The sequence below is a fragment of the Eretmochelys imbricata genome, chromosome 7 (assembly GCF_965152235.1).
Source record: "Eretmochelys imbricata isolate rEreImb1 chromosome 7, rEreImb1.hap1, whole genome shotgun sequence".
NCBI classification, from domain to species: domain Eukaryota; kingdom Metazoa; phylum Chordata; order Testudines; family Cheloniidae; genus Eretmochelys; species Eretmochelys imbricata.
Window position 1 is genome coordinate 55904751 of NC_135578.1, and position 24815 is coordinate 55929565.

General features: G+C 52.8%; 1 protein-coding gene across 1 annotated transcript in view; it reads left to right on the forward strand.

Moving 5' to 3' along the window:
* The first annotated feature begins 3476 nt into the window (after nucleotides 1-3476).
* PSD (pleckstrin and Sec7 domain containing) overlaps nucleotides 3477-24815 on the forward strand; it is a 65899-nt gene continuing 44560 nt past the window's right edge. Inside the window, exons 1-4 of the mRNA XM_077821719.1 lie at nucleotides 3477-4445; nucleotides 4587-4689; nucleotides 5433-5925; nucleotides 12824-13267. Of these exons, the coding sequence (XP_077677845.1) occupies nucleotides 3477-4445; nucleotides 4587-4689; nucleotides 5433-5925; nucleotides 12824-13267 (2009 nt within the window). The remainder of the gene's footprint in view (nucleotides 4446-4586; nucleotides 4690-5432; nucleotides 5926-12823; nucleotides 13268-24815) is intronic.

Here is a 24815-nt window from a genome sequence, read left to right on the forward strand (position 1 = left end):
CCGGATCAGAGTCAGATCCTGGGGTAGTGGTGGGTGTGCTGGAAGCATGGTGGCATAACAACAACAGAAATAAGTGACAACAATAATAGACAGGCTCGAGACCAGCAGAAAGGGGAGATGTCAGCGGCATCAGGCATCCATTGCCTTGAAACAAGCTGCCTGTTTTGTCATGGTGCCCATCTTGCTCTTACCAACTTTGGAAGAGAGATGGAGAGGGGAGGAGAGCTCAGACTTTCCGGCTGTACCTCAGTCCTTACTGAATGCTAATTGGCTCCCTGCTCCGCAGGTGGTGGTGAATGCTGGAAGAGCAGGGCTGGGGCTTACGACTCCTTCCCTGTAAAGGATGCGGAGTCCTGTGGCAGTCTTGTTCCTGCACTGAAGGGAGGGGCTGGGAGAGAACTACTAACCTCCCTGGCCTATGCTCTCTGCCTGGGGTACTGGGACAGCATCCCACTGATGGCCTTGGGGGCAGATTCCCAGGGCCAAGTACACTGGCACTGAATGGGATGATCAAGCCACATGCCCACCTCTCTCTCTCTCTCTTTCACACTGTCTGTCTTTTTTCAGAGTAACAGCCGTGTTAGTCTGTATTCGCAAAAAGAAAAGGAGTACTTGTGGCACCTTAGAGACTAACCAATTTATTTGAGCATGAGCTTTCGTGAGCTACAGCTCACTTCATCAGATGCATACCGTGGAAACTGCAGCAGACTTTATATATACACAGAGAATATGAAACAATACCTCCTCCCACCCCACTGTCCTGCTGGTAATAGCTTATCTAAAGTAATCACCAGGTTAGGCCATTTCCAGCACAAATCCAGGTTTTCTCACCCTCCACCCCCCCACACAAATTCACTCTCCTGCTGGTGATAGCCCATCCAAAGTGACAACTCTTTACACATTGTGCATGATAATCAAGTTAGGCCATTTCCTACACAAATCCAGGTTCTCTCACTCCCTCACCCCCCTCCAAAAACCCACCCCCATACACACACAAACTCACTCTCCTGCTGGTAATAGCTCATCCAAACTGACCACTCTCCAAGTTTAAATCCAAGTTAAACCAGAACATCGGGGAGGGGGGAAAAAACAAGAGGAAATAGGCTACCTTGCATAATGACTTAGCCACTCCCAGTCTCTATTTAAGCCTAAATTAATAGTATCCAATTTGCAAATGAATTCCAATTCAGCAGTTTCTCCCTGGAGTCTGGATTTGAAGTTTTTTTGTTTTAAGATAGCGACCTTCATGTCTGTGATTGCGTGACCAGAGAGATTGAAGTGTTCTCCGACTGGTTTATGAATGTTATAATTCTTGACATCTGATTTGTGTCCATTTATTCTTTTACGTAGAGACTGTCCAGTTTGACCAATGTACATGGCAGAGGGGCATTGCTGGCACATGATGGCATAAATCACATTGGTGGATGTGCAGGTGAACGAGCCTCTGATAGTGTGGCTGATGTTATTAGGCCCTGTGATGGTGTCCCCTGAATAGATATGTGGGCACAATTGGCAACGGGCTTTGTTGCAAGGATAAGTTCCTGGGTTAGTGGTTCTGTTGTGTGGTATGTGGTTGTTGGTGAGTATTTGCTTCAGGTTGCGGGGCTGTCTGTAGGCAAGGACTGGCCTGTCTCCCAAGATTTGTGAGAGTGTTGGGTCATCCTTTAGGATAGGTTGTAGATCCTTAATAATGCGTTGGAGGGGTTTTAGTTGGGGGCTGAAGGTGACGGCTAGTGGCGTTCTGTTATTTTCTTTGTTAGGCCTGTCCTGTAGTAGGTAACTTCTGGGAACTCTTCTGGCTCTATCAATCTGTTTCTTTACTTCCGCAGGTGGGTATTGTAGTTGTAAGAAAGCTTGACAGAGATCTTGTAGGTGTTTGTCTCTGTCTGAGGGGTTGGAGCAAATGCGGTTGTATCGCAGAGCTTGGCTGTAGACGATGGATCGTGTGGTGTGGTCAGGGTGAAAGCTGGAGGCATGCAGGTAGGAATAGCGGTCAGTAGGTTTCCGGTATAGGGTGGTGTTTATGTGACCATTGTTTATTAGCACTGTAGTGTCCAGGAAGTGGATCTCTTGTGTGGACTGGACCAGGCTGAGGTTGGTGGTGGGATGGAAATTGTTGAAATCATGGTGGAATTCCTCAAGGGCTTCTTTTCCATGGGTCCAGATGATGAAGATGTCATCAATATAGCGCAAGTAGAGTAGGGGCTTTAGGGGACGAGAGCTGAGGAAGCGTTGTTCTAAATCAGCCATAAAAATGTTGGCATACTGCGGGGCCATGCGGGTACCCATAGCAGTGCCGCTGATCTGAAGGTATACATTGTCCCCAAATGTGAAATAGTTATGGGTGAGGACAAAGTCACAAAGTTCAGCAGGGCCAAATTCTCCTCTTGGGGCTGCTCACGCACACACACCCGTGCATGCACACGTCCTCTCTGCTTCTTTCAACTCTCCCTCAGATTTTCAGGGCTGCCCAGCTCTGTTGTGCATGCAGATGAGGTCATTGCTCACCTCGGTGGCTCTCTGCTCATGCAAGTCGTGCATTAGAATGAGACAGGCTCCTAGTTGCTGGGCTTAAAGTGTGCCTGGTCGAGAGGGGATACCCAGCAGGCAAAAGAAATGCCTACAACTCCAACCGTGTTGCTGAGGGGTGCAGATGTCAGCTTTGCCTGGGAAAAATCCCCTCTGATTGGCTGCTTCCCCCCGCCCCCCGGGGAAGAGCAGCCAATCGGGGCTCCTCCAGCAGGCAGATGGAACTCTGACCTTGGGAGCCGGCCACATTCTCACAGGAGTCCGGCCTCTCAAGGTGGCTCCGCTCCCAGCTTCCCCCTTGCTCCTGGGAGTAACCAGGTGATGCTTCTGCTGCTCCCGCCTTTCCTCTGCAACACCCAGCCTGCGGGAGTGGGAGAAGCAGCTTCCCTGCAGCTCCCCCAGGCCTGGGTGATGGGGAGAACAGCCCCAGAGATGCTGGAGGAGCAGAGATGGGGCTGGGAGGGCAGAACAGACTTGGGGCCAAAATTGATGGGGGCAGAGGGACAGTCAGGCAGGTGTGATGTTACTTTAATTTATAGAACAGGACAGATTCTCCCTCTTCCGCCCCCCACTTTTTTCAGGCCACTTCAAGCCCTGCCTCGTTATTCCATTTAGGTGGCCAGTTCTGAGACTGTAGCCCTGTTTTCTCTCTCTCTCGTCGTACTCCAGCTGAGCCAAATTCTGCCTTTATATACCAGTGCGATCCCTGTGAGGGGAGCCAGGGAGCCTTGGTGGCTTAGGATAGCGCTGGGCCTTGGTCCGGTCCATATCTCTCCCTTTCCTGTATCTCTGATTGTATTTTCGCCCTAACTTGCTGTTTTTTCCTTTGTTTCAGGGCCGCATAAGGATGCGTCGCCCTCTGGCGGAGCTCTCAGCTCACGGGTGTTGGAAAAGCTCCTCCTCCCTGCCCTGCCCCTTTTGGCTTCAAACCTGATTCCTCCCATGCGATGGCCCAGGCAGGGGGAGTCATGCGCTTCTGCCCCGAAGGAGACTGCACTGTGTCGCCCACGAAGTTCACCCGCAACCTGGATCGGAGGCCCTGGCTGCCCACCGCCAAGAGCATGGAGTCCTCTGCCTCCAGCCCGCACCGCTGCCTCACGCCCAATCTCAGCACGGGCAGGATCCATTTACTGCGCAAGAGCCTGGCTCCTGAGGCCTGGCGGTGTCAGCTGGGCATGTATAACAGCACCGGCTCCTTAATCCGCAAGGCACCAGAAGCTGGCCCCTTTGGCAATGGCAACTGCCCAAGCTCTGGGCGGGTGACAGCACCGTGCACCCCGCTGAGAAGCAGGCAAAACTCCTTGCTGTCCTCCCCGGGCAGCCGCAGCCCACTGGTGGCCCCGGCGCCCGAGGGACAGAGCTCCGTGGTGACGTTCCGCTTTATTGAAAAGGCCAGCGTGAAAACCCTCAATGGCCTCCCATCGGGCGAGCCCAGGAGGGAGAATGGGCCAAGCCCCCACGGCCTGAGCCGCAGTTTGGAGTTCGGGGAGACCGTCCACTGCGGTTCCAGCAAAGAGGGGAGCTCCTGCCCCACCATGCAAAGCCAGCCTTCCCCAGGCAGCAGGCAGGGCATAAGCGAGAGCCTGCGGCTGACAGCCCGGCCGCCCACATGTGGCTCTGTGAGCGGGCATCCTGGCAGCACATGCACCCCGCCAGCCCAGAACAGCCCATTCCAGGAGCACCTCAGGCGGAAGCTGAAGCTGGAGGTCTCTGCCTCGGATCCGTTCCTGGCCGGTAGCCGCTCTCCTGTGGGCAAGCAGCCCTCTCTGAGTACTGGCAACGGAAGGGCAGCAGGGCACCCCCATGCTCTGAACACCAACTGCCTCTTCAGCTCCCTCTCCAACGGGCTGGGGACACCATCTGAGCACATCTCGGCGCTCCTGCGCAACCCCTTGGGCATGGAGCCCCACGACCAGGTACTGCCCAGTGTGTCTCTGAGGGAGAGCCGGGCCTCACCTTCAGAGGCCACATACCTGCTTCCCCGCCCCTGTCCTTCCTCCCCGCCCCCACCCCACCCCCGGGAGGCTCCCAGCTGACATGCTCTTTCATTCCTGCAGGGGGGCTCATGGGCGTATTCCCGGGAGAGCTCAGCCCATGCCCAGCGCATTGCCAAGGCCAAGTGGGAATTCTTCTATGGCTCGTTGGACTCTCCGGGGACAGGTAACGGGTCCCTCACGATTAGGGGGTGGGGATGAGGGACAGCCTCGCCTTCTACTGCAACCGACATCTGCTTGCTAAATCCAGATCCAAATACTCTGGCTGGCCTTTTCTTTGTCCTGGTCCAACTGAACCCACCCCAGAACCAAGCCCTCCTTCCCCGAGCCTTATGTTTGGAAAGGCTGGATGCAAATTCTGTAGCTTGGGCCTATCTAATAAAATCCAGGCTCGAAATGGCCAGGCCCTCTTCCCTCTGAGGCTAGCAGCTCTGCTGCCATCCGAGTCTGTTTGTCCAAACCCCTAAGCTCCACTGTGGTGTCAGCGAATCCATCCGTGCTGACTCTGGGTGGCTGGATGCAGCTCTTGGTTTCCTGTTTGAGGAGGGCTTCAGGGTTAAAAACCCAGTTTGGGTAGGCCAGCATGGTATGGGCCCCACCTGTACAGTTTGGGATACATCTAGCCACCCCAAACCCTCAGACACACTGGCAGAGGTGAATCTCCTTTTGGACCCTGCCCCAGTACCTCCCTTCTTACCTTTGTTCCTCTGGATTCATACCTTCTCTGGGCCCAGTTATGCTCCCGCTCCATGCTGAACTCTGCTGGAGGTGGTCATACGTCACAGTTGCAAAATGGGTCCCTCTGCATTTCTCAGGTGCAGCTCCCTCGTTTGAAGTGTAAGCTGGGTTGCTCTTAGAACGAGGTTACAGCTGCTTGTATGTAAACGCTCTGGGATCTCTCTGTTCCAGGCACCTCCCCCCAGACACCTCTTGAGTCTCCGTCACTGGCAAAACCCCTGCAGAAGCCCAGCCACCAGCTGCCACCAGAACCAGAGAAGCCAATGGCGGAGCGCAGCTTGTGTCACATCGAGGTGGAAATAGAGATGGCTCCTGCAGGTAGTAAGAAGCCAGGATCCTGTGAAACCGGCATCATAAGGAGGACGGTGAAGTATTCAGAGACGGATCTGGACTCGGTGCCGCTGCGATGCTATCGCGAGACCAACATTGATGATATCCTGGCTGAGAAGGACGAAGGGGATTCGGCCATCGAGAGCCAGAAGGACAGCGAGAGCAATCCGAGTGTCACAGGAACCCTGGGGAGAAGGAACAGTGTGACAGAGGACCCCTTTCCCCAGCACAGGGGAGAGCAGGACGGAAAGTGTCTGAGGAACGGGATGCAGGGCGAAGAGATGGATGAGGATGACGAGGTGTTTGAGGCGACGAGGCAGGAGAACGGGGGCAGGTGAGGTTTGCTGAAGGGGAGTGAGATGGTGCATTGTGGTGGACTGCTCCATTCTCCATCATCTCTCAAGTACACTGCGGACAAGCACCCAAACCAGACACATGTGACCTGTACAATTTAGTGTATTTGTGTAGAGCATCCTCACATTGGGTTAGGGTCCTGTCCAGTACTACAAGCTAAGGAGGATTGGGCTGGCCAGCACTCATAAGAACAGCCATACTGGGTCAGACCAATGGTCTGTCTAGCCCAGTGTCCTGTCTTCCAACAGTGGCCAATGCCAGGTGCTTCAGAGGGAATGAATGGGACAGGGGAATTATTGAGTGATGCACTCAGGTGGGAAACTGCTAAAGAAAACCAATGATGCTGGTGAGTCAGCAGGAGGTGCTGTGCTGTGGGAACTGCTGGAGACATAGAACTAAGGTCACTTGGGGTGATCAGAGACCCTAAGGCCCTTCTAGCAAGTAAGGGTCAAATTCCAACCAAGATAACGACATTCTGCCTCCCTAAATTCCCCCCGAGCTTTTTCGGCTGGGCGCATAGGCGCTGACTCCGTGGGTGTTCCGGGGCTGGAGCACCCATGGGGAAAAATTGGTAGGTGCTCTGCATCCACTGGCAGCTCCCCAGCTCACTTCTGCCTCCGCTTCGCTTCGCCTCCTACCCTGAGCGTGCCGTTGGGTCCTGCTTTTCCCTTCTCCCTCCCAGCGCTTGCTCCACGAAACAGCTGTTTCATGCGGCAAGCCTGAGAGGGAGGGAGGAGAAGGAGGAACGTGGTGCCCTTGGGGGAGGAGGCGGGGCCAGGATGGGAATTTGGAGAGGGATCCAATAGGGGCAGGGAGGGGTGGAGTTGGGGCGGGGGCAGAGGGGGGCGCGAGCACCCACCAGCGCCGACAAAAGTTGGTGCCTGTGGCTGGGCTTTAGTGGCCTTCGCTACCTGTCCTAAACGGCCGCGTAGTGTTGCTGTGTGTTATCCAACAGCTGCCGTTCTCTACCCCAGAGGGGACTGCATTTCAGTAGTAGATGATTAACTTTCTATGCATAGCTAGGACATGAGATTGCTACGTTTTTTGGGATGGAGAAAGTTTTCTATACAAAGAGCAAGCCAGGTATAATTGTTTGCCTGCACGTATTACTTATTGACACAAAATGCTTTCTGAGGGGATGGCATGGGGTGAGAGCAAGGCGTGGAGAATAGTGTGAGTAGGGTAATGGTAGGATGAGGGAAGGGACAGGTGCGCTGGGATGAATGCCACACCAGGGGAGCATGGAGAGACAAATCATGAAGTGGCTAGAGCTTGGAGCCTGACCCAAAGGCCATTGAAGTCAGTGGGACACTTCTCATTGACCTGAATGGCCTTTGCATCAGGCCCTAGATCCACCTCTTGCTTCTTACAGGGACTATTCTCTATCTTGTGGCTAGTTTAATCTCTCCATCCTGTAAGGGCAGGTGACTGTGACATCACCCAGCCAGTTCGACACACAGATGGCTTTCAGCATTCAGGACTGACTTCCCCCCGTTCCCCAGCTGGGGAATGGGCCTCAGGCACAGCCAGCAGCTGCCCACTGCTGCGGCTGTGCTTATAAACATAAGGGCTGTGTCCATCTGAGTGTGATGTGTGAGATGATTCTCTCCTTTCCCTCCTGCCCCCGGGCCAAAGTGGAGCTTACCAAAATGAGGTTTCCACAAGAGTCTAGCTGGTGACTGCACATTGGGAGAGTATCCTGGGTGGAGCTGTTGGGGCCAGTGAAGATAGCCAGCCAGTTGTGGCCCACTTTGTCTCATCAGGAGCTATACATGCAGTGGCTTGCCGTGAGCCCCATGTGGTCAGCTGCGAGCGGCTCCAGGGTCCATGACTCCAGTTCCGACAAAGACTGAGGACTTGGAGACCTGTCCTACAGCAAACTGTAGGCTGCAACTTCGAGGTATTCTAGGGGGCTTCTGGGCTTGCCATTTCTGTGTCTCCGGTGAGGCAGCATTGTCACAGGTGGATCCCAGGAAGGAGCAAGCTGTCTGCTCCCCTTATCAAGGAATCATCTCCTTTCTGGTCACAGTAAGGGAGGACAGCCATTCTGCATGCACTGAGCAGCCCCCGGCAGAGGATGGCAGCCTCACTGTGCTGAACACCTGGCCAAGGGAGTCTGTGGTGCAGCTAGGGGATAGTTATCTCACAGGAAAATCCTAGGTGGAGCCAAGGCACTTGTAGTATTTGCTGCAAGGTGACTAGATGAGGAGAGCACTACACCCCTGCCAGGGATGAGCTCACCTAGTCTACCTTGTGGTGAAACTACAGTACCTTGTCTCACTGTGTCATCACAGCAGGCTGCTCACGTGTTAGTCATCGTGCAGTGAAAACACACCACAGCTGTCCCCTCTTCTTTCCAGCCCCAGCCCCACTCTGTTCCCTAGTGTTGAATGGCTCCTCTAGTGTGGTGGGAGCCAGAATGAACAGCTCCCCTGTTGGGCCAGTGTGGAATCGTACCACCCAGCTGAATTTTCGCTTGCATGGATAACTCAATCTATCACTCCTAGCATGTGGATATCACTGTACCGTGCTGATTGCCTTATTCTTCCATGGCCCTCCAGTAACGTACCACTACTGTAGGGTGTGACGGGCCTCCCAGTCAGAGAGGGGACCAAGACCTTGTCTGTTAAGAGATTCCAGTTGCCAGATCTGCTAGTGCAATGAGGCCTTGTCTGCACACAGAAGTTGTACTGCTTTAACTATACTGGAGTAGTTACAACCCCTCTATTCCCATGGCGGGAGAGGATTATCTCTACCGGTATAAGGCACGTTTATACTGGAATGAGAGCCCCCTTCTGATGGGGTGTACTGGGATAACCAGAGCAGTAATAAATAACCCCCATAGTCAGACAGGTACAAAAGCTGTACAGAGCATGCCGCAGCAGAGTTAAATTGCCCTGTCAAGCGGGTGAGAGGCGCACCAGGGTGTGACTGAGAGGAGCAATCTGAGATCCCTCTGGGCCTGCTTTGTAGAGCAGCATGTTTTGGAAGCTGCCACTATGGAAGTTATTAAGGGCTGGATTTGTAAAGGTCTCTTAGTCATCTAAAAATGCAGGTGGGCAGCTAGTGGGGTTTTCAAAATGCCTCTACCTTACCATTGGAAACAATGAGCATTAGGTACCTGGCTCTCTTAGAAACCCTACTAGACACCTACCTGCATCTCTTGGAGCCTTAAGAAATCTGGCCTTAGGCATTTGGAGTAGTTCTGCAAGGGAGAGTTAGGGTGGATGCTCCCCCAAACATCAGCGAGCACTGTGTGGTTACAATGATTGTCACAATAGAGGGGACTTTCCTTAGGGGACGACAAATGCCAGAGCCAGGAGCACATGGCTAACCAGGAGCAGGCTGGTCAGCAAAGGGGAAAGGAAAGCACAAGCTAACCAGAGAGGAAAAGTGACTGGAGAAAGGGCACCTTCTTACTCAGCCGATCTGCTCCCGGGGGATCTTCAGCTCTGCCGACTGTAATGACAAACCTGAGGCCTGGTCTCCACTGAAAGCTTATACAGGGATAGCTAGGTTGGTCAGGGGTGTGGCAACGTCACTATGTAGACAAAAACCCCAGTGTAGATGCAGCCCTGCCGACAAAGAGAGACCCGGAGTAACTAGCGATGCTGCTGCCGGAGCTACCATGACTTCACTGCTATTGTTATTTGAGCTAGCTAAATCAAAGCTAACCCTTCCGTGCTGCAGTCACACCTTTGCCTGCAATGCAGGCATGCTCGCAGTTAAAAGAGGGAGCTGGATTCTACTCCTCTGTGCCTCAGAATTGTTTGCTACGTTCCAATCAGTTGCACCTGTGCAAACCTCATGTGGGGTTGTACACGTGTCACCAAGCGCAGAATTTGGCCTGCAGAACCATCAGCATTATTGACCCAGCTTGACTCAGATCCCAGGTGAGTTTGCAGGCCTGGTAGTCAGTGGGGAAACCATCTTTTACTTGCACATGGAGCAGGTTTGCTCTGGAAATGACTAAGACCCAATACCCAGGGAGCCCCATAATGCCATGCCTCGCTTTAAGGACCGTAAATAACTACCGGGTGAGAGGCAAAGTCCTATGAATTAAAAACAGGTGCAAGCAATGATTCTGCAAAACACTTAAGCATGTGCTTAACTAGAAACATGATTACACTGGCTCCAAGGGGACTTAAGCATTTGCTTAAATGCTTTGCTGAATTAGAGCCCCAGTGATGGGAAACCGAGTCACAGGTGCCCAGATCCTAAAGGATATTTGGGTGCCTAACTTCCATTGAAATCTGTATGTGTGATGATCGGGGCCAGATTCTGGATACCTTACACCTTATTTTGCAAGTGACCCTTTTGATTTCTCTGGCCCATAATGATGGGGAGTGAATAGTCCAATGAGTTCACTCCTGTGTACTTTTATTAAAGATCTGCTAAAGGAAGAGGACAGCAAATTGATGAGACTTGCTTACAAAAAATAATTGCTAGGAACTTCAAACTACAGTAGAGTAGCAGAAATGAGCCAGAGGCCTGGTTTTTGTGGCAATACATATGTTCCTAATTAGCCTGGGATCAAGGGTCAGTTCCAGGTGTAGGTGCTAAATGGCAGAATTAACCAGCACTGTCTCTGGCAGGATGGGGCTGCGAGGGGTGAGGGGGTCCTCTTGTAGAAAAAAATCCGTTGACAGTGGTGTAGAGAAGAGCTGCAATAAAAGGTGAAGTAGGCCCTCGACTGTCTTAGCAGAGGAGCTGCATACAAAGCAGGAGGCAGTCCTGGGACTGTGTGCTGCCTCTGTGTCTGTAGTTGACTCCAGCTGGAGACTGTGCTGTCCCGGGAAGGGGGCGTGCAGAGACACAGCAGCTGGGGAAGGCCCCAGCTGGATGCTGCTGAAAGTGCTGGGGATGCTGAAACTGCAGCTCTCTCCCCTTGTGTAATTACACCTTGAAGTGGGTATAGTTGGGACAATCACAGCAATGAGAGTTTGCATCCTGCTAGTTCAGTGGGCCTGTATCTGTCAGTATGGACCACTAATGAGGCAGAAGCACAGGGAAGACCCTCCAGAAGCAGTGCTGCCCCTACTGTCCTTTACCTCCTTCCCCTCTCCCATGATCCCTTCCCTTTCTGGAAAGGATTCTCTGGGTCTCTTGCCCTAGCGCATGTGACTGGCACCTGGAAATGGTTTGTTTCCTGTCCTTGCTTCTGCGCAAGAGCCTGATTACAGTCTGTGCTCTGCTCCCATCTTCTCCCCCATGTCTTGCTGAGATGGTGCCCCTCTGCTCTGATCCCCAGCAGGGTGTGGGAACCATCCCCATCTAGCCCATCTGTTAATTCATAACCTGATGTCCCTGACCTCTGCTTTTCCAGTGAGAATCCGCCCAGCTCCCTTAACAGATATTTCTTCTGTCCTGGTGCCGTTGCTGCTGCCCTATGCTGCATCCCATTCACAGCAATAATCCTCGGCCTCTGGAACAGCACATGGGACTCCAGATGGACTCTAATGACAAATGATCCAGGCATTGTTAAGTTGATTTCATAGTACACTTCCTGAATTATAATGATAGGGAATTTACATTTCTATGGCATCTTTCTTCTTGGGGGAAACAAAGGCCTCCATAAAATATAACAGACTGATTTTTACCACGTAGAGCAGTCATTTCACCCACCGCTGAAACGCAGCCACCTATGGGGTGGAACATGGTCGACATTTGAGCATCCAAGTACCGCTGCACAACAGAAGTGGAGACTATCCTATCTAAGGTTGGGTTTCTCCATTCTTTACCTACTGCTTGCTTAGGCAACCCCCCCTGAAGTCATGGAGAGGTTGGCCTAGTGAGATTACCAGAGTTGTGTTTTGAGCAGGTTAATGAATTAATGACATTCAGTCAGTGAGACAGCAGGTATTTAGACAATGAGTTTTCCAAGTCTTCTGAATGAAAATGTGTTTGTGGTGTCCAATAACCTAGCAGTGGGATAGAACGCGTTCTGATTGGATAAATTTTCCTGTGCTCTAGCCAATTGGAAACCAGCATGGCCTAAAGTAATTTCCCTTTACTTTATTAAACTGATGGCAGCATATCAGCTGAGATTGGTTTTCGGATTCTGTTTGTACTTTTATGAGTAAAGTGGATTTGTGTTCATTTTGCTGGAAAGCTGCTTACTGCTCCATGCTCAATTTGATTGGCTAGCTGCAATCTATGTCATTTAACAGACCACACTGTCAGATCGTAATGACTTTTGATCACTTCTGATCTGGACTGGGTTCAAACCAGTGACCTAGGGGAGAAAGGCTTTGTATCCCATTACAGATCTGATCATGGGGTACAGGGCGTTACCTAGGGAGGTGGTAGAATCCCCTTCTTGGAAGTTTTTAAGGTCAGGCTTGACAAAGCCCTGGCTGGGATGATTTAGTTGGGATTGGTCCTGCTCTAGGCAGGGGGTTGGACTAGATGGCCTCCAGAGGTCCCTTCCAACTCTGTTATTCCATAGAATAATTCTAGGGCTGGGTCCTCAATGGGATCTGAACCCAGGACCTCTGTGTCTAAAAGAATGAGCCGTTACTGCCTGAGCCAATAGACCAAGTCTGGCTGCAGTAGTGGAGTCATTGGTCTTTGTGGATGAGCCCCTGGAGGGGAACAAAGTCTGTGCTGTATTAATTGGCACGTGCATCCAGAGCACCATCAGATTCCAATGTGGGTCACCGTGTGCAATGTCCTATCTGACTGGCCAGGCTTTTTCCCCGTAACCTGGTTCCCTAGTGGGTTATGGTCCTGTATCGGTTCCGAGGAGACGCTATCCTTCCCAGTTATCGGTCTCAGTAGCAGATGAATTTAGAACCAATGGGCTAGCAGAGGGCAAGGAGTGCGCCGTTCTATGCTCCTCACTGACCAGCTGTTCCTTCTCTCTCCCCTCCTGCCAGGATCGTGGACAGAGATGAACAGTGCCTGCTCAAGTCACCAGTGCCCTTCCTTCTGGGACACAGCCTCTCCAAGGATGGGATGGACTCTTTCAGCAAGCATTTTGAGAGCATCATGGAGTCCCATCGAGCCAAGGGGACATCCTACACCAGCCTAGATTCCATTGACGTCCTCTCCTCTCCAGCCCGTACCCATGGTACCTATTTCACCTTTGACCTCCCAACCCTCACCCCAGAAATACAGGACCAGATCCGAGACAGCGCCAAGCTGATTGAGCAGAATTTTGCCCCTCTGGCCCACCTGGAGCCAGATTCTGGAACCAGCTCTGCCACTGATGCCCCCTGGAGCGAGAGGGAAGAGGAGCGGGGGAGAAGGGGGAAGAATGGCTTTCACAGCCCCTGCCGCTCGGAGGACAGCTTTGGACTGCCCCTGGCCTCCATCATAAGGTGAGTGACCCAAGCTACCTCCATCAGAGTCGTTGAAGGCAGGATGTGTGTGCCCACCCGAAAGAGGCATGCGGTCTGCCTGGGTTAGTCAATTGACTTGAACTCAGGCCAGAGCATCCAGGAAAGGAGGCCATTCAGAATGCCGAACTCACGCTCGGAGGGAACGTCCAGGGGCTCAGGAAGAGGGATTCACAGGGTAAAACAACTCTGGTAAGACCCAGTGGTCTCCCTCCAAGCTACCCGGATGGACATGGTTCGTGGTGGGCTAGCACAGGCCCTGTACCGTTAGCTGGCTGGCCTTGAGAGGCCTTTGTGATGTCACTGCAGTTGTTTGTGTTCTGGCTGGGGGTGCTTGTGGTCTCCTCCCCCACTGCAGCATCACGAGATGGCCCTGATGCTGAGTTACACAGGGAACCAAGGCTATTCAAGCGGGGAAGCAGGAGGCCCGGGTCTGCTGGGACCTTCATCCGATTGGCCGCAATGATAGCCATCATTAAATGGTCCTGCAGGTATCATGGCAGAGAGGCCTATCCAAAGCCTGTGATAAGAACCAGAGCAAGAGCCCCCATCCCAGCTGCAGAGACCTCCTGCTACCACCACACCCCTCCCCGCTGACAAGCAACTGCCTGTCTGCTTAGCAGCCAGAATCTCACAATCCTGTGTTAGCATCTTCCTGGACTTGACCCCCACTCCCAGCCACCAAACCTCCCTGCACCCCCAAGTAGCCTCTTAGCATAATCCATTTCCCGCTTTTATGAGCATGTGTCATGAGAGGGTCAGGGCAGAGCTGGGCCAGCAGGAAATGGGGTGGGGAGGAAGTTATCCAGAGCTATTATGGATGAAGGAATCCACACTCCCTGGTTTCCCACACACTCCCTCTGGGGCTCAGGGAAGGACCCCATGAGCGGTGCTGTTGTGCAGTGGGCACTACGTAATGGTGACTGCGGTCAGTGACATGATCCCCAGCCCATCTGGGAGGAAAGGCAATGTCCGTTTATGGGCTGTTCTTGACCAGGTGTTGGTCCTGGTAGCCCAGGGGTTCTCCCCCAGAGCCCATCTTTTAGGAGATGGGGGAGCTAATTTGCTGGTAGTGTTTTCGTTTCAACTCGTGATGGCAGGCAACGAGAGGGCAGTTATTGGAGTCATAGCTTCCTGTTTTCCCCTTTATCAGTGTGTCAGAACATATCATTCAAGCACTGTACACATGTTGACTAACACAGCACCCAGTGTCAGTGTCATCCTCTTCACAGCTGGGAAACTAGGCACAGAGAAGAGCTGAGATTTACCCCCAAGATCGTGTGGTGAGTCGGTGTCAGAGCTGGCAGTTCCTGGCTCCCAAGCCTATGCTAAAGCCACACCACTCTTCTACCACCTCTCTCTTGTTGCGGTTAGTTTGTCTAAGTAAGTGCTGTTTGTTTTCCTAATGGCTACCAAGGGGGTGATGCCGCCACGTGCTGAATCAATTTCTGCGGTTTGCTCTGCACTGCCTGCTTCCAGCGTACAGACAGTGCACTCTGGGAAGCAAAGGTGGAGGCGTAAGGCAGGAATGGATTGCCTTTTGCAAAGATCCACCTCAGCATTTTGGGCAGCAATAGTCTGCTGTAGGGCTGTGTGGAGAGATGCTGGCTCTCAGCTGCTGGCCGGCATGGTATTCCTTTGGCCTATCAGTGCTCCGCTGGAGGGGCAAACGTCTGGAGAGCTCTTAGCGCTCTGCCTGTGTCTGCCACAGCTGCTTGAGAGCCCTCCGCAGGAAGCTGTTCACCCAGAGAGGTGGGGAGACCATTTGTGTTTTGTCCTGCAGCTTGTGCTGCCTGACCTGTTTCTCTCCAGTGTAACTACTCCCGCATGAGGACTTCCAGGGCCAATGGAGTTTCTCTGCATCCCTCTGGGATTCCCCCCTCCCACCCATCTGCTTCCTGCCTTCTTATCTCCAGGCAGTTTCTCCCAGTATTCCTGGGCTCTCTTCCACTTCCTGAGCTCTTCCTGGGCTGTCTGGCCTCTCCCCTGGAGTTTTTTCTTCCAGGGCTTGTCTATACTTAAAACACTGCTGTGGTGCTCAAAGCGTAGGTCAGTGGTTCTCAAACGATTGTACTGGCGGCCCCTTTCATATAGCAAGCCTCTGAGGGTGACCCCCCTTACAAAGTAAAAACACTTGTTTCTATATTTAACACCATTATAAATGCTGGAGGCAAAGCGGGGTTTGGGGTGGAGGCTGACAGCTCACGACCCCCTGAGGGGTCCCAACCCCCAGTTTGAGAACCCCTGGCGTAGGCAATCCATTGACTTAACGCCGTCTACACCGGGGCTCAGGTTGGCTTAACTGCGTCACTCAAGGGTGTGGATTTTTCAAACCCCTGTGCAATGTGGTTCTACCAACTTCATTTCCTAGTGTAGACCAGGTCTCAGCTACACGACTCTCAATTTTTCTCAGCAGCCCCAGGCTCTTACTTCTGTCTCCTCACCCAGAGATCCCTTCTCCTTGGGGACCCTCAGTGTTGTAGCAATGCCTTATGACAGGGCGTCTCGCTCTGGAGCTAGTGCCCTATGGCTCTGTTGCCAGCTTTGACACCAACCCCACATGGGGGAAGTTTCATTTTTCTAGTAACACTGGGCCAAATCTTCTTCCCACTGACCTCTACACAGCCTGCTCTTTTCAGGGGGGTCGCAGTGGGTGTAACCAAGAGTAGGAATGGATCTGCTGTCTCCATGTCTTGTCCTGCTTCTCGACTTAAAGGGCACCAGCTCCAAGCAGGAGAGTAAGAAACAAGAGGCCCAATGTAGGGATCTCAAGCTGTATGGAGGGGCCTGGGACAGTCACTTGGCAAAGTACTAAGCAGCCCGTGCAAGATCCCAAGCAGGATTGAGGCCTGTGCTGCAGGGACACAGCTAGGGAGGGGCAGAAGTACTGCCTGCTGACTTTTCACTGTATCCCAGATAGATCATGCTGAGTGAGGAGCCTGCCATATTTTCTGCCAGGGGAAGTGATGGTCAGCTGTGCCTGCTGGTAACCGGACGTCTGTCTGTCTGTCCCATGCTCCTCATTGTAAACAAGGCTCAGATGTCTATGGAAAACCATAAAGCACAGATGCTGTGCCCAAGCTGCACTTGGCCTGGCTCCAGGGGGAGGGGACGACTACGACTATCCTTGGAACCCCCAAATTCTGGTCCTTGGTGTAAGGTAAAGCAGCCCAAGGAGCAGCTAGAGCACAGGGGTACCCTGGCCCTCACCCTTTCCCCAGGGCCAGGAGCAGCTATGCAGACAGTACATCAGATGAGCAGTTACCCAGCTGCTATCCACCTTCGGAGAAGCACAGAGCATCTGGGGCTGAGGGCAATCTCTAGTCCATAATCAGCCCAGATTTAAGAGGTGAGTTGAATTTTACGATGGGTGCGTTGTACCCAGTTATCTTGCAGCCCAGGGCCGTTACAGCCATGATCCAACCCAGCAGAAAGGGGCGAGAGGAGAAGGGAGACAGGCAAGGAAGGCTGGGGGTAGGAATCTGGCAGGTAGAAGTGGCATAGCAGAGATTTTTGAAAGGGACTGGTAAGCAGCTGGGCAGAGGGAGTCTGATCTGATACTAGTCTCGGTGTCCCCCCACCCATGCAAACTTCTCCAGCCATTTTACCTTCAACGAGGACATAAGAGATTCTGAACATAGTTGCACTGACCCCATAGTTGTGTGACACCCCTGTTCTTTGGGTGTCACAGGGTCTGACATCTCAAGTGTCTGTGGCCTCAGTTTCCAAATTGCTTCCTAGGTCTTGACAGCTCCATCTCTACCTCCACTGTGGGGCTCTTGTGCAGATGCTGTCAGCACTTTGCTGCTCAATCACACACCCCTTCCAGAGCATATCATAGAAGATTAGGGTTGGAAGAGATCTCAGGAGGTCATCTTGTCCAACCCCCTGCTCAAAGCAGGACCAACCCCAACTAAATCCTCCCAGGCAGGGCTTTGTCAAGCCAGGCCTTAAAAACCTCTAAGGATAGAGATTCCACACCTCCCTAGGTAACCTATTCCAGTGCTTCACCACCCTCCTAGTGAAACAGTGTTTCCTAATATCCAACCTAGACCTCCCCCACTGCAACTTGAGACCATTGCTCCTTGTTCTGTCATCTGCCACCACTGGGAACAGCCGAGCTCCATCCTCTTTGGAACCCCCCTTCAGGTAGTTGAAAGCTGCTATCAAATCCCCCCTCACTCTTCTCTTCTGCAGACTAAACAAGCCCAGTTCCCTCAGTCTCTCCTCGTAAGTCAAGAGCCCCAGCCCCTTTATCATTTTCATTGCCCTCCGCTGGACTCTCTCCAATTTGTCCACATCCTTTCTGTAGTGGTGGGCCCAAAACTGGATGCAATACTCCAGATGTGGCCTCACCGGTGCCAAATAGAGGGAAATAATCACTTGCCTCGATCTGCTGACAATGCTCCTACTAATACAGCCCAATCTGCCATTGGCCCTCTTGGCAACAAGGGCACACTGCTGACTCATATCCAGCTTCTCATCCACTGTAATCCCTATGTCCTTTTCTCCAGAACTGCTGATTAGCCAGTCGGTACCCAGCCTGTAGCAGTGTATGGGATTCTTCCGTCCTAAGTGGAGGACTCTGCACTTGTCCTTGTTGAACCTCATCAGATTTCTTTTGGCCCAGTCCTCCAATTTGTCTAGGTCACTCTGACCCCTATCCCTACCCTCCAGCATATCTACCTCTTCCTCCAGTTTATGTCCTCTGCGAACTTGCTGAGAGTTTAATCCATCCCATCATCCAGATCATTAATAAAGATGTTGAACAAAACCGGCCCCAAGACCGATCCCTGGGGCAGTCCGCTTGATACCAGCTGCCAACTAGACATTGAGCCCAACAATCTAGCCAGCTTTCTATCCACCTTATAGTCATTCATCCAATCCATATTTTTTTTAACTTGCTAGTAAGAATAATGTGAGAGACCATATCAAAATCTTTGCTAAAGTCAAGATATATCACGTCCACCACTTTCCCCATATCTACAGAGCCAGTTATCTCATCATAGAAGGCAATCAGGTTGGTCAGGCATGACTTGCCCTTGGTGAATCCATGTTGACTGTTCCTGATCACCTTCCTCTCCTCAAAGTGCTTCAAAATGGTTTCCTTGAGAACCTGCTCCATGATTTTTCCAGGGACTGAGGTGAGGCTGACTGGTCTGTAGTTCCCTGAGTCCTCCTCCTTCCCTTTTTTAAAGATTCGCACTATATTTGCCTTTTCCAATCATCCAGGACCTCCCCCGATCTCCACGAGTTTTCAAAGATAATGGCCAATTGCTCTGCAATCACATCAGCCAATTCCCTCAGCATCCTCGGATGCATTAGATCTGGACCCATGGACTTGTGCATGTCCAACTTTTCTAAATAGTCCTTAACCTGTTTTCACCACTGAGGGCTGCTCATCTCCTCCCCATGCTGTGCTGCCCAGTGCAGCAGTCTGGGAGCTGACCTTGTCTGTGAAGACCAAGGCAAAAAAAAGCATTGAGTAGTTCAGCTTTTTCCACATAATCTGTCACTAGGTTGCCTCCCCCATTCATTAAGGGTCCCACACTTTCCCTGACTTTTTTCTTGTTGCTAACATATCTGTAGAAACCCTTCTTGTTACCTCTCACATCCCTGCATGCTCAAGCAATATTTTTATACTCCTCCCTAGTCATCTGTCCATGTTTCCACTTCTTGTAAGCTTCCTTTTTGTGTTTAAGCTCACCGAAGATTTCACTGTTAAACCAAGCTGGATAAAGTCCAATGGAAAGCTTTGTCAAAGAGGAGGCTCTTGCAGGGTGCCCTGACTCCAAATTAGTCTGTCTTCCTCTCCAAACTTCTTCCACAGCCAAACCCCTTTGACCAAGAGCAATTTGACTCCGGTTCTCACATGCCTCTTCCTGGGCTTAATGAGCTGCTTTTCCTAGAGAATCACTTCATTTCTGGTGGGTCATGAATGGAGATATGGTTGCAGATATAGCTGGGACCTGGTGTCTTGCCAGCCTTGAAAATCAGGAGTAGGACCTTGAACTGGGAGCCAGTGCGGGGAGTGGAATGCAGGAATGAGGGGGCAGCCCATCCTGTTGAGGATCCTGCTGCTGCATTCTGCATGGGCTGGAGCCTCCACAGTGGCCGCCTACCAACCCAGGTACAGTTAGTTACACTAACCCAACACCTGGATGGATCGCTGTTGCTAAGTGTTTCTCTGGGAGGAAGGGGCAGCACTTCTGAGCAAGCTGGAGGTAGAAAAAAGGCTTTTTCCATCGCTGACGTTATCTTGTTTTCTAGGCCACATGCCAAGTTGAACAGGACCCCAAAGCTTCCAGCCACTTTAACGAATGGGGGCAGATGCCCACAGTGGTAGGGGAGGAGAATTCCTGGACCAGTTCTTCCGTCTTTTTCCCCTTCGGTCTTACCCCCATTGGCTTTGAGCCAGCTGCTTTTCATCTAAATGCTGATCTTTGGGCATGGCGATACCCTTGAGATGCTGTTGGCTGCATCTTTGGAAAAGATGATGTGCAACTGTGCATCATCCAGGTTTTGCTGGCAGCAGTGTCTTTGGCATCTCACTGCCTCTTTACATGGTCTCACATAGCTATTGAAAAGAATCAGGGTCAAGATAAATCCCGGTAGGATTCTGTGCTGAGGGCTCTATGGGAAGAGAAGTAGTTATCTATTACTTCTCTTTGGGTCCTCTTGGAGAGGAATGACTGTAACCATCACAGTGCCGCATCTACACCAGCTGTGTCATGTTAACAGCTCTGCAGTACATTGTGATCGGCTGTGTCGTAAGCTGAAGAGGCCAAGTACCATGAGCATTGAGATGTAACCTCTGTCCGTTGCCCGTGGAAGATAATTGTTTGTGCCACTAGGCTTGTCTCCGTGCTGTGTCTTGGCCTGAAGCCCACTGGCCAAGCATCTAGGATGTTGATAGGTTCCCCGTGTTGGAGCTTGTTTTCCACCACTTCCCCAGTGATTTTGCCCAGGAATGGGAGGCTGCACCCAGAACAACAGTGGGAGAATTCTTCTGCCTCAAGCTTTCAGAATTGGACTAATGCATTTTTCAGGGAATTTGTAAGCCTGGCTACCCTGCAGACAACATTGATAATTTCTGTTAGCAGTGGACACAGCTGCTGAAAGCCAGGGAAGAACGACTAAGAAGGGCATACACCAATCCATAGGGTGTGGCTTGAGTATCCCAAATAAGTGCTTTATCATGTGTGATGGAGTGGCTAATGCCATCCAGTTAGATTTAATTGTACTGCCTCAATGAGTTCCTCCCTTACCCAGCTGTTGTATTCTGACGTTGGAGGAGAGCTGCTTGCAGTGGCTGGTGCTTGGATCCAGTGTGGATTAGCTCTGCAGGCCATGAGTTGGCAGCTTCTGTGCCGATGGAACAGTGGGTTCTCTCTGCTCCCATTACTATCTTTAGGCTGTTGGTGGATGGATTTGTAGTGTGGTTAGTGCAAATAATGTTCCAGTGTCTGCCTGTTTGGGTCACTGGCCTTGATCTGTGAACCAGGGTGATTTTCAGGGCTTGACCCAAGACTTGAAAAGTGGTAGTCATTAGATGATCTACCAGCACCTCACCAAGCTGGGAGCCTTGCCTGGACAGTGTAAACTGGTAACGTAGCAAATTCTGCTGCAGCATTCAAGCCTCTGGGCCTTTTCCAGTGTCCTGGTGAGTTATAAAACCCTTTGGACATCAAGACATTTTGATCTCAGGTGATCCACAAGGAGAAGAGATGAGCCTAAGCCAAAACCCTTCATGCAAACAGCCCTGAACTCTGGGACAATCCTGTTTCCAATCTGGATCCAGCCTCTGAGGGTCAGATCTGTTTCTAAGTAACTGTAGTTGCTTGGGAGCTTGTTTGGAGGGCAAGTTACTGCATGGCAAGTTAGGTGTGAATCCACAGTGCACCAACTTGCCACAAGCTGGCGCGCTGTAGAGTCACACTCTGGCTTGCTGCACAGTAACTTCCCCAAGCCCTTGATTTCCTTTCCCCCTTCAGCCTGGCACTGAACGAACTTGCTGTCCTGTTCTCCCTCTTCTCCCGTAGGTGGCGCTTCATGTTTGTAAATGTGCAGCCAGACAGCCACCCTCCAGATTACAGAGTGAGGTGCTGGTCTCCTCTGCTCATCAGGTAGCCGCATGCCTCCCTTCTGTACGAGGTGGTTAAGTGCCAGGGGGCCTGGGCCTCTTCCCCTTCCCCAGCAGAGGATCCAGTTAATGAGAGTTCTCTCCTGGCCAGGGTTCAGGGTAGAGGGGTTGGTTCTTCCTCCTGCGTGTGTGGAGGCAGTTCCACCCCTGCATAGGCACAGAGTGCTACACAGCGTCCCTGCCCCATGGAGCTAGGGTGGGGGATGTAGCAGGCTTGGCGAGGTGTGTGAGGGAGAGCAGATTCCCCTCTGCCTGCAATGTGTGGACCATTACAGGTTCTCGCCCTGTCCAAGGCAGGAGACAAGGGCATCCATACCCCTTCCGCCTCTGGGCTAAGGGGCTGTGGGGCGCTCCCAGTTATAGGGTGTCTCTCCCCTCTCGGGGGGGGGCAGGATACAGAGTGTCAGTCCACACAGTGGAGTGTGGGGGGCAGGGTACAGGGAGTCCCTCTCTGGGCTGGGGTGGGGGACAGGGGACAGTGTGCCTCATCCCATCCTTGCAGCTGGGGAGCTGGTTGTGGGGAGGATGCTCCAGTTGGATGGAGCTGCTTGCCAAGGGCAGACAAGACGTTGTGCTGGAGAGATGGAGAGACTGGAGCTGTGGCTGCCATGGCAACAGGAGGGGGGGAGGGGATGAGCAAGGCAGTGTTAGCCAGAATTTGCAATTAGTGATCAAGATCCCAGGGCTTTGCAGAGCCTCCTGGTGTGATGGGGAGTCTGGGAACCCAGGGTCCTGGCTGAGTGACGATAATACCATACGTACGTTCCATATGCAGGGGCTGGAGATCCCTGGGGACTGAACCCACATAGACATAAACAGCATGCCACGTAAAGGATGCGTTGAGTCCCAAACCCCACAGTTCAGTGCTGTATTGCAGGGGCTCTGGTTCGCTACCTCCAGTGCCATGCCTCTGATGCTGGGCTCAGGCCACAGACAGGGCTCTGCTTGACCGTCCCAGGGGCCCGTTGTTCTGGATTGCTTTCCTTAATGACACTGAGGGGAAGGGAGAGCTGGCACTAATCACGCTAATTGTATAACGACACCACAGAAGGAGGCGATGCAGCCACGCGCCAGAGGGACCTTGCAAATTTGGGGCATTGGCTGAAGCGAGAGGAGGCCGGATGTGAAGAAGGGCAGGCAGGAGAGCATGCTGGGGAAGCAGCAGCTGTGCAGGGAGAGGGGAGTCAGATGCTGGGTGATGGGCAGAGTTCTAGAAGCCTGGCTAGGGAGAAATCAGCCGTGGACAGAGAGCTGGGAGAGAGTGGTCATGGAGATTCCCCTGGGCTGGGCCAGGCTGGGCTTCTCTTGGCAGGAGGCTGGTGGATGGCTATGGACACTATGCTATGGCCCTGGTAAGAGGGCCAGTGAGCTCCCACTACCAATGCAGAGGAGGACACAGCCTTTGCTAGTGCATGGGGGCATGCAAACAGCATGCCCAAGAAGGGCGAGGGTCGTGGGAGTAAATTCGGTCGTGTGCATGCATTGAGGTCCCTTTAAATATTGGGACAGTTAGGGGACCAGACCTCTCCCTCCCAGAAGTCCAGTGCAGGACTATTTTCTCCAGGGCACTCGCGGGGCAGGCTGGTTAGCTGGCTCCGTGGGACTCTGTGCCCAGTGCAGGGCTCTCAGCACTAAGAGAGAGAGATGCAAGCCACTGCAGCGATGGAAAGGGCCATGGGCGAGAGGATGCCTGAAAAGGCAGGGGGTTGGAGGGTGAAGAGCTGGGGAACAGAGTGGGTGGCGTGACAGGAGGGAACGGGAAGAAGGTGAAGCAGGGAGGGGGTTGGCATGGGGAGTGGAGGGTGATAAGACAGGCACACGGGAGCAGGAGGGGGCTGGGGTGAGAAGCAGTGGGAGAGTTTGAGGATGGGGGTTTGGCAACAATGTTTGCAGGAGGGTGGAACAGGGCGGGAGCTGCTGAGAGGGGCATGGGGATGGGAGGAGAAGAACGTTGGAGGAGGGTGACAGGATATAGGTGTTAGGATGGTTGGAGCTGGGTGGCAGGATACTGGGTGTCTGGGTGCAGTGGGTGGTTGGAGGAGGGTGGGATGATGGGGTTAGTAAAGGCAGAGTGATAGGTCGGGGGTGGCTGGAGGATAGATAAAGGATGAGAGGATGATGTGAAGGTGGGTCAGGGGTGGTTGGAGTAGGGGGATGATGGGGTGGTAGGAGGAGAGTGAGGTGATGGGTGCAGGGGGTGGTTATGGGAGGAGGGGTGCAGGGGAGGACGGGGACATGGTCACACTGCTGCCACCTGCTAGTCTAATGAGCGGCATGCTGGGGCCTAGGGGCCAAGACTCTCCCTGGTGTGGGGCCGGACCCTGCCCAGGGTGTGTAGCGGGTGGAGGTGCTGCAGCCCGTCTCCCAAGCGAGGAATCGACTGTACCACTGTGCGGAATTGGGTGAGGGGGGAGTTGGCTTCTCAGAAGTAGGAGGCAGGTTGTACCAATTGCTGCTCCCTGACGCGGGCTTGGAATCTCCTGGCAGAAGAGGCTGGCTGTGGCATGTGGAGAATCGGGGGTGCAAGCCCTCAGTGGTCCAGGACCCCGATCTCATCCGTTGGCTCCGTGCTTGTACTGGAGCAGGGTTTGCAGACTCAGCGGGGCCCCCTCTGCGCGAAGACGGTCATCAGCTGCCATCCTCAGCTCTGCTCATGCTCTGACTAGGGTGTATCTGATTTAGGGCAGAAAATGTTGTCTTGAGTTTGGAGGACGGAGAAGGCCCCCCACCCCGTGGGAAAGTCTCCAGGCTATGAAACCTGCGAGGAGCTGAGGAGAGCAGCTTCCTGCCAGCTCCTGCAGCCCAGCTACTCTGGAGGGACTCGGGGAGCAGAGGCTTGTGGCTGCATAAAGGGCCTGCACTCGGCTACTGGATCCCAGCACGCAGTTCCAGTCACTGGGATATTTCTAGGTCGAGAGCTGAAGGGCAGCGGGAACTTTCTCAGCAGTGTTGCGGGCTGGAGGCGGCAAGGTCAGAGAATGGCAATAGGATTCCTCAGGAGAGAGCGAGCGTGTGATTCAGGCTGTCACAACAGGGTGTGTCTGTGAGTGCACATGTGTGTGACAGACACCTCTAGAAGGGGGAGAGATAGTGACACACACAACAGACACATACTTGGGGACAGGGAGGGTTAGTGACACACAGTCACAGACAGGAGCGCTCAGACATATGTGCGGGGATGGACACACTTAGATGTTTGTGTGCACAGAGAGGTGTGTGCACGCTCTGACCCCTCCACAGAGATGCTTGTAGTCACACATGGAGAGACTGTGACACCCAGAATGGACACGCTCAGCAGTAAGGACATCGCCACCCCCGGGCACACAGGGCTAGACAGAGAAAAGTGTACAAGGAGAGACACCCAGGAGGGTGAGGCGGGCTGAATGA